This window comes from Hyperolius riggenbachi, chromosome 6 (assembly GCF_040937935.1).
Source record: "Hyperolius riggenbachi isolate aHypRig1 chromosome 6, aHypRig1.pri, whole genome shotgun sequence".
Lineage (NCBI taxonomy): Eukaryota > Metazoa > Chordata > Amphibia > Anura > Hyperoliidae > Hyperolius > Hyperolius riggenbachi.
The window spans coordinates 55,737,300-55,747,299 of record NC_090651.1 but is presented as its reverse complement, the minus strand read 5'-3'; the positions used below and the strand labels follow the sequence as shown (position 1 = coordinate 55,747,299).

The following is a 10,000-nucleotide window of genomic DNA, read 5'->3' as shown; positions in this document are numbered from 1 at the left end:
GGATAATCACGACTCTAGTTTAACCACTCTGACTCTTTTTAGTAAATAGATCCCCATGAATCTTTATGTACAAGTCACACATGGGCACAGGCATCAAGGTTAATGTTCCTTTAAGAGGCCTAGGGTTGAAATTCCCTGGAAATGTGTGAAATGAATGATGGAGGCTTTTCTCCTAGTAGAGTCCATAATCCTGTTACTCAGTTGACTGGGATCATTCAGTGAGTCTTTCTCTGGCAGGCGTTCCAGGCCTTGGGCCGTGCAGCACAGAACATTCTTTGCCTGTGTCCTTGCATTCCTCCGGCTCGGCCAGCCATGCCTGGAATTCTATTAGCAAGAGAGACTCAGTCTTCAAAGAGCTCCTCCGGTGTGGGTGATGTAATGATCTCTTGTTCCTTATGCTAGGTGCTTCATCATGGAGGACAGAGGCTACCTTGTGGCTCATCCGACACTGATTGACCCCAAAGGACATGCACCAGTGGAGCAGCAACACATCACACACAAGGTACCTCCAGCAAGAGACGCTCCGACACTGTATCTCCTGTCTTTACCAATAAAAGTGCACCTGTCATATTCTTTCCTAAATGTCATACTTGTGACTCTAAAAGCTACCATACATTATTACAGGTTTTTTTTTAGCAGATTAAACATTAGATTATAGAAAATCATTGAATCTACTTAACAATAAAATCTAGGGTCCTGTTGACCAATATACAGTATGGAAAGAGGTCAGTGCAGTGCTGTCAGAGACAAAGGGTTAGTACACACTTGCAATTTTGATTGTTCCATTTTACCACTTCCATGTAGTATGATAGCTCACATACACATATACAAACTGTTCATGGTATCAATAACACCGTTTTTACTGGGCTGCACCCAATGTGTAGATAATGGTCTTCTTCAACATCAAGTACTTTTATCCCCAATTGCGCATGCATACACTGACTGTGTTATTGCGATGATGTCACCCACGCAGGAGGGGCTTGGGAAAAAGCCTTTCATAAAGTGGTGCATTCATTATAATAATGCTGAGAAACAGAAGTGTCTTTTTACTTTTTCCTCTTTACCTTACCAAATTCAGCTCGCATAGGTCACACTAGAGGACTATGAGGGATGTTAAAATGTTAGCGCCTGGTTACATTAAATGACAGGAAAAAAGTGTGTGGTGTGTATATATAGATAAAGAGTAACGTGATCTTCCTTTGGTTTTCCTGCAGGAGCCGCTTGTTGCGAATGACATTCTGAATCACCCCAACTTCGTCAAGAAGAATCTGTGCAACAGCTTCAGCGACAGAACCGTGCAGAGATTCTACAAGTTCAATAACAGCCTGGTGGTGAGTTTTCCCTATGAGATGAAATGGCCCCTTTCTGCTAATGAGCGTCACCTGCTTGTTATTGAGATGTAGATAACAAAGGCCTGTATCTGTGGCCTGCGTTCACATTACTGACAAGAAAATCTCAGGCAGTGCGGGCTTCTCCCTTTTTTCTTAATCTAAGCATAATAAGGAAAAAAGAGAACCTTGCAAAGCTCTTTCATCAGGAGATAAAACCTAAAAAACCTGAGAAATAATTGGATTGATTTACAGTAGTGCTGCCTATATTGTTAGATCCCTCTCTTTCTAATGGTGGCCATACACCTAGCAATTCAGTTGTTTAAACGGTGATCACTTGCGTTGTTTAGGCTGGGTTCACAAAGTAGAATTTGAGGATGGTGCGTTTGCGATTTCCTATTGTTGAGTTTTTGGTGCGTTTTGCGTTTGTGGGGGGGGGGGGGGGGTTGCGCAGATAAGTTTTTCATGCGTTTTGCATGCATTTTAATGCGTTTGCGGACCGCTAATGTAAAAGGCATATACATTTTGTATGCATTTTTTTTTAATGTATGCAAATCATTAGGAAGACAACAGGAAGCGGAAACACATCAGAGATCTTTACTTTTTAATTAAAAACACATAAAACAACGCATTAAAAACGCAATGCATATGCGGTACCATAGGCTTTCATTATGTGCGTGTTGGCAGCCAGCCTGCATATTATGCAACACTAGCAGCGTTTTGTGAAACACATACTGTACATTCGCAGTGAAATGCAGCTTCTTCTGCATCCCATAGACTCACATTGCTGCATAAAATGCAGCGTTTCCTGCTACGCAAGCGTTTCTGCTAGATGTTCACCCGGCCTGGAGCAGTTAGATGGCACATACATATTTAATGGAGCAATTATTTCCATCTCTGCCAACCGGGATTTGACCAGTGCACCCAATATATGTTAGTGAATTATAATTTGGTTGTCAATAATTTGATTAAACTGATCGAAATCTCAGATCTGCTATAAGATTGGGCGCTTTGAAAACCTATGGCTGAACGCACTTAAAAACCTCTGGCTGAACACACTTAAAGAAAACCTGTACTGAAAATTAAAAGTCAAAATAACCACACACAAGTCATGCTTACCTGCTGCATAGTCTTCTCATCAATCTCTTTCTCCTCTCCTGTGCCCTGTTTGTCCACTGTGATTAATGGAATTCTCCGTCCTCCATTTTGAAAATGCCCATTACCCCATAACAGCTTCCTGGTCAGCACACAGTTAAACTGTTACATCGCTCACTTGAGCCATAGGGAAACATGGACACATCAGTTCTCCTCTCAGCTGTAACTGACAGCAACTGATATATAACTGACAGCAACTGATATATTTCAGTTCTGACAAAATGTTGTCAAAATAACTCTATTCGCAGGAAGGGAGTAGCTCCACCTTTCTATGTAGTTAAGCTGGAATTTTTAATTATATTTTCATTTAAAAAAAAAAAATATATATATATATATATATATATATATATATATATATATATTTGTTTTAGATATTTAAAGAATCTCTCAAAGTCCACTTTTTTTTTTGTCCACCTCTTCCTGAAGTTCCTTAGAAAAAACTTGAGCAAAATGTTAGATTTGTTTTTTTCTATAACTGTGATGTGAATTGAGCCTTGGAATGACAGCAGTTGTGTTCTTGTGTGTGTAACATCATCATGTCATGTTTCCAGGGTGATCTGACAAACCTCGTTCATGGCAGTCATTGCTCCAAATACCGCCTGACCAGGATCCCTGGAACGAACGCATTTGTTGGGATTGTGAACGAGACCTGCGATTCACTGGCCTTTTGTGCCTGCAGCATGGTAGACCGACTGTGCCTCAACTGTCACAGGTGAGGAAATTGGATTTACGTTTAAATGCATATATACATATTGCTCACACATTTTGGGCAACCTTTGACCTTTCTGTATTGTCCTAATCATTAGAAGTGGGAATCCTTATAGCCTATTGGCCGCTCCATGCTCGTGGCAATTTGGTCGCAACCACAAATTTGTAATAAATGGGGGACCCAGTGTGAAACACTATCCATTAAACTAAGATTGCACACCAGGACCCGAGCCCGTGGCTTTTAGGACCCAGGCTTTGGGTATGGCACTCACTTTCGGCTGCTGCCCGCGCAATTTTACTAAACCTATTCGGTTGATGACAGGGATAGTGTTTTCCGTTGGGTCCCCTATTTCTTACAAATTAGTGGTCATGATTAAACTGCCATGAACAAGGGAGTGCAGTTGGTCCGTGATTTGCCAATGGGTCACCTCAACTAGATTAGCTACAGAAGTAAGACGTGAAGGGACAGCTGTTCCCAGAATTCTCCAGCCATCTCCATCCCTGTGTATGTGGAAATGGTATTACGTTTTCCAAACTGTAGAATACGATATTGGTACAGAGTTCATTAACCTCTTTGCGACCTCCTAAAGCCAATTAGCGGTCGTAAGGTGGCTCCTCCGGGACCGCCTTACGCTGATTGGTGTCAAGTCCTAGGGGAGTGGTTTTTTTCCCCCGATTGAGTCAGTGGCAGACTGAAAAGAAACCTTTACGTTGTACAGTGCTGCAATCCTATGCAGCGCTGTACTGGGGACTGCCCTGTCACTTGACTGTCCCCTGGGGCCGCTCACAGCGCGATCCCCTCTTATAGGCTGATGCCTACGAGAGAGGATTGCGCTGATTGGACATCCGGGGAGGGAGAAATTTAAAAGAATAGCCGATTTTATCAAAATAAAATAACCAAAAAATGTATAAAAAAACTGGCAGCAACGATCAGAGTCCACCAACAGAAAGCTCTGTTGCTGGGCAGAAAATGGGGGTCGGGATGGGTTTGTGTGCGCAGTTGTATGGCTCTGCAATGAGCTTTTAAAGCTGCAGAGCACTGAACTGTAAATTCAGGCTATTTTACAATAAAATTTTACAATTAATTGTAAAATAGCCTGGTCACTGGGGGGGGATGGAGCCTGTGGTCCTTAAAGTATAACTCCTGGCATCACATTGAAAATGGGTTGGGCAGCTTATCTGGAAGCTGGGCTTCTGTGTCCTTTGGCAGCATTTACTGAGATACAGTAGGGATCATTTCCTGCTCATTTACATTGCTGTGCTGCTGTCCCTCTCCTCTCCCAGTGTGATCAGTAACAGAAGTCTCTGCTTAGACTACTCACTCCATTAATGCTGATTTCAGAGATCAGCAAGAGTGCTGACTGAACCTGTTTTGATAGATTGTTTGTATTTGCACCTGTATATTTTATGTCATAAACACGCTTAAAACTTTTTTTTTTCTCAAAATCATACTTTAAGAAGCTGATCAAATGCAATTTTATTCCTGTTAGGATGGAGCAGAATGAGTGCGAGTGTCCCTGTGAGTGTCCCTTGGAAGTCAACGAGTGCACTGGCAACCTGACCAATGCAGAAAGCAGGTAAGATTGAAATGGCTATAAAGCAATCTTGAGAAATGTGGAAACGTGACACTCCTGACTTTGTGAAAGATGACTATTGTCCGGCTGATGCTTTCTGAATGTCTGACCTAAAAAAAATACAGATCATAAGTTCTGACCGCATGCATGTTCCAGGTGTTGGCTAACAGGGATGAGCTCACGAGTCATTATGAGTAGCTAGCTACTCAAATTCATGATTCTAATGAGGCGTAACTGCTTCAGGTGTGCGGCTGGGAGAGAGGGGGTTAATTACCCAGCTGCCCGCCGCTTTTATGCGCACAGCCTCGCAGGCGTCCAATAGGAGGCTTTCCACAACTCTGTACCACGCACTTCCTCCTTCTGGGCCCGAAAGAGGAAGTACACGGTACTGAGTCTTGGAACGCGTCACATTGGACGTGTGCGAGGCTGTGATACGCATAGAAGAGGTGGACAGCTGGGTAATTAACCCCCTCTCTCCCAGCCGCACACCTGAAGCAGTTACGCCTCATTAGAATCACGAATTTGAGTAGCTAGCTATTCGTAATGACTCGTGAGCTCCTCCCTGGTGGCTAAAACCACAGCATCGATAAACACCCCGGCAACTGCAGCCTCTGCATAATTGTCACTATAGCTTTTCTGTATCCACATTACACATTGTCTGAACCATAGAATGTGGTTTATAAACTCTTTTGTGTTTTTTGTCATTCTAGGAACCCGAGCTGTGAGGTCCATCGGGAGCCCATGACTTTTACAGTGCTTGACCCGAACCTCCAGGAGGCGCTATCCCAATGTGTCAATACTGGCTGTACTCAAAGGATGGAGAGCGGGTACCTACCTATCTTTTGCCATATACAGCGTTCTAATCGTTGTTTAACTACTTAAGGACCACAGTGATTGAAATCTACGCCCTGTTTTGGTGGTTACCTGGCTAGCAGGGCATAGATTTCAATCACCACCGCAGCGCACATCTGCCGTTTTCGTCACTCCCGCTGATCTCACCGCTGAATCCCTGCGTGTCCGGTCGCAGCTCACTTGCTCGGCCTGTCTCTATGACGGCAGAGCCCCGTGAGCCGGTCAGGAGCCGATTTCATTGGCTCCTGGTCGTGTCAATCAATGTAAGCAACTCCCATAGGCTTACATAGATAGACACGGTCAGGAGCCAATGAAAGCTCTTCCTGCGTTGCAAAGACATCAGCAGGGATAACTTTAACTTTTCTCCCAGTTTCCCTCAAAAGTCCATATCTACAGTTTAACCTCCCTGGTGGTGGCGGTATGATTATTTCCGGTATTTAGGGTCTAAAATTGGTGCAGATTTTTTGCATGCTTTCAGACCCTAAAACCGGGGGGAAAAAAATCATACCGCAGAGAGATCTGCGGCAGCCTAGCATTTACTCACCTCCCTGGGATCCAACACTGCAGTTCTAATTCCATTCTCCGGGTGGCGCTGTAACCCTGTATTGAGATTGCCGTCTCTCGTCATGACAACAATCTGCAATCTCTCCAGAGGAATGCAGAGCCTCCAAGGACGGGAAGGAGAATGGCTGCCAGCGTCTGGATCCCAGGGGAGGTGATTTGAAACGCTTGCTGCACTCTATACTCTGCGCACACCTTCCGTGGGCTGCCACAAGTTAGGCTTGGGGTTACTGCTCTGAGCTGCAGTTTTCTGCCCCAAGCCTAACTCTGGGTTACCGCCAGGGGTTTAATAATCTTTTGCCTTAGGTCAAGGTCCAATGTTTTCTTGCCTCCTTGCCAAGCTTTTATTAGCGGACTTCTTAAACAGCATAAATCTGTCTATCTTACAGTGTACTCTATTTCTTCTGTGAATTCCCAGTAATGATGTGACTCTCCTCTCTTGTGCAGCTACTGCTTCGGGGTGCTGGACTGCGAGTGGTGTATGGTGGACAGTGACGGGAAGACCCAACTGGACCGACCGTACTGCGCTCTGCAGAAAGAGTGTTTTGGTGGCATCGTTGGAGCTAAAAGCCCATATGCTGATGACCTGAACACGATAGGTAAAGTCTAGGCACCTGCTGGTTATTAATGTACATGATATAAGGATGGCCTATGAGAGATGCTTTCCTGTCTGATCTCCGCAGTGGAAGAGACCAGTTGCAACTCAAATGTTTACCAGTGCGCACCTGAATCTGTGTCCTATGGTTTATGCAGTGAAACTCAGACTTGAGTTATAAATTGTTTAGTGAGTGGTGAAGAGTCGCACACAATTTACTCAGACCGAAGTCTCACTCTATAAGCAGTTGGACACAGGTCCACTTTAAAGCACTTCTATGCATGAGCAGTTCTTAGAGAGAAGCTATCAGCCATACTACCTCAGAAAAAAAACACATATATAAGTAGATAAATACTTGCTCTACTTACATAACATATGAATTGCACTGTCCACATTTTGATTTTAGTGATTTTTTTTCTATAGTAAAAAAAGAGAAAATCCTTCTTAGGATTCTCCATTTTAACTGTGTATCTTAAATCCAATCCTGATGTAATTTCCTCCCTTACTCTCCTCTGCCTAAATGTGTATGCATTGCCCCCCCCCCCCCCCTTCCACCTCTCCTTTCACCTCTCCCTCCTTATTATAGGAAGGGCAGGAAATCTTTGTGGAAGTGACGGCAATAAACACACTTAAAGCTGATGTTTAACCAAGCATTGAACTTCATTCCAATCAGTAGCTGATATACAGTATACCCCCCTTTCCCACAAGAAATCTTTTCATTTTCTTAAATAGATCTTTAGGGCTATGTGCATGGCTGATATTGTGGTGAAACCCCTCCCACAGTGTGATGTCATGACTAAGGTCCTGACAGTTTGCTGTCAGTGAACCTAGTTGTATTGTGGGAAATAACTGCTTTTTCCAACTGCCAAGCAAGCAGTATCTCCCTCTGTGCATAGAACTCTCGGTAAGTAAACATGCCGTACAGCTCACCTGGCAGAACTAAAGATGTCACCACCAGTGATAAATGTCAGAACATAAATCAGAAGGTAAAACTCCATCTTTTTGTCCAGAATTTCTGTTAAAATTTCAAGTGATAGATACAATAATTTTTGTTTAAGTTTGAAATCGTTTTCACCATTGCTGGTAACCGTTCATGCACTTTTGTTTGTGTAAAGATGCCTGTGAAGCATTGTGACTGAACGTGTGTATGCCCCTAACAGGCGACGAGGTCATTACTCTGAACATGATAAAGAGCGCTCCGGTTGGACCCGTTGCTGGAGGAATAATGGGCTGTATCATGGTTTTGGTTCTGGCAGTCTATGCTTACCGTCATCAGATCCATCGCCGGAGCCACCAACATATGTCACCACTGGCAGCTCAAGGTACTTTTTACTGACCAATCACTGTCCCTGCTTTTATTGTATTGGAAATTGACAGATAACGGGTTACCAGTAACTGTTATACCACACTCAAGTAAACACATTTTTTAAAGAGGAACTGTGCGAAAATCTTAAAGTTTAAAACACGTATAAGTAAGAGGTACATTTCTTACAGAGAAAAATGAGCCATACATTACTTTTGTCTTATGTTGCTGTCACTTACAGTAGGTAGCAGAAATCTGACAATACCGTCAGGTTTTCGGTTAGTCCATCTCTTCATGGGTGATTCTCAGCATGGCCTTTATTCTTTATAAAGACATTCCCTGAAAAAGATTTATACAAAGATGCTGGCCAGCCTCCCCACTCGCTGTATGCCACTTTGGCAGTTGGATGGAGCAACTGCCATTCACTAAGTGCTTTTAAAAATAAAGAAAACCCTGAGAGCTCCCCATGAGAAGATGGGCTAGTCCAAAATCTGTTGGTAATTTCAGATTTCTACTACTTACTGTAAGTGACAGAAACGTAGAAGAAAAGTAAATTATGGCTCATTTTACTCTGAAAGAAATATTCTACTTATATGTATATGTTTACATGTATTTTAAATTATAAGATTGTCGTGACAGAGGTTCTTTAAAGGCCGTATGGATCTACTAAAGGCTATGGGGGGACGTGCTAACAAGGAATTGCCATAAAGCATACCTGAAGTGACATAATGATAAACATGGGTACATAGAATACTGGCCCTAGTAAGAAATTCTCAGATGTCCCTTTTTGTTATCCAGTACAGTATGAGTTAAAAAACTTTGGTTGTTATCTATGCAGAAGAGCTTGTCAAAAGCTAGTGAATTTATTCCTGTTTCCTGAAAAGTAAATAGAGGATAAGAAATCTGAGAAACTGTGAGGTAGGGCTTCTAATGAGGTTTAAAGAGGAGTTGTCAGCCATACTATGCCAGATAAAAAAAAAACGACATATATAAGTAGATGAATACTAGCTCTACTTACATATCATGTGTATTGCACGGTCCAAGTGTTGATTTCAGTGAACTTTATAAAATAAAAAAAGGTAAATGGAGAGAATTCTGTTCGCTGGCAGGGGCCAGGTAATTTCCTCCCTTACTCCCCCCACCAATAGCGAGCGTAATATCACAGGTACCTGTAAATGCAGGGAATCCCTAAGGAAATGGTAGCAGGGCCGGGTTCCCCATGGATACGGTGCGGTGGTGGCCACTGCCCGTATGAATCAGCGGAGATGCCTGTTGGGCTGGAGAGTGGGGAGGGGGCAGACACGGACAGTCATGGGAGGCAGTCGGCCTCAATTCACTAAGCTTAACTCCTGTCTTTAATAACTCTTCTGAGCTGTTTTTACAGTTATCACAATTATACCACCATGGTGATAACTGTAAAACAGCTCAGAAGAGTTATTAAAGACAGGAGTTAAGCTTAGTGAAATGCAGCCATTGAGAGGAAAAGGAGTGAGAGTGACACAGCCTGCAGCCAATCAGGCTGTACTAGCTGTTTCTGTGCAGAAACTCCTCCCCCTGCCTGCACTGCAACTTCTCTTTTGCGGCTGATTACTGGCTGCGTACTAAGGAGCTCGGGACATAAGGATTATTCTCTGCAATAAAATCGTAAGATTGATTTGAAAGTTATGCATTGCCTTTATAGCATTCCTTTTATATGATCAACAGATAGAAATAGAGAATTGATTTTGTTTTTCATGCCTAACAGTTACTCTTTAAAGGGATTCTGAATTCATGAAGAAAAAAAACAGATACTTAAAAAAGGGAAGGCTCTGTATCCAAATGAGCCTTCCCGTTCCTCTCACGGTCCCCACATTCCATCGCCTAGCCCCCCCATTAGCAGTCGGACTGATGGGTCGGAGACTGCTCTCTGCCACTGCGGGAGGCT

The 10,000-nt window shown here is 43.2% G+C and overlaps 1 protein-coding gene across 2 annotated transcripts in view; it reads left to right on the top strand.

Moving 5' to 3' along the window:
* CACHD1 (cache domain containing 1) overlaps positions 1 to 10,000 on the top strand; it is a 212,934-nt gene that overhangs the window by 191,242 nt on the left and 11,692 nt on the right. For both annotated transcript variants that reach the window (XM_068242486.1, XM_068242487.1), the window contains 7 exons: positions 403 to 502; positions 1,215 to 1,331; positions 3,035 to 3,195; positions 4,682 to 4,768; positions 5,476 to 5,592; positions 6,626 to 6,777; positions 7,934 to 8,095. In XM_068242486.1, the coding sequence (XP_068098587.1) occupies positions 403 to 502; positions 1,215 to 1,331; positions 3,035 to 3,195; positions 4,682 to 4,768; positions 5,476 to 5,592; positions 6,626 to 6,777; positions 7,934 to 8,095 (896 nt within the window). The remainder of the gene's footprint in view (positions 1 to 402; positions 503 to 1,214; positions 1,332 to 3,034; positions 3,196 to 4,681; positions 4,769 to 5,475; positions 5,593 to 6,625; positions 6,778 to 7,933; positions 8,096 to 10,000) is intronic.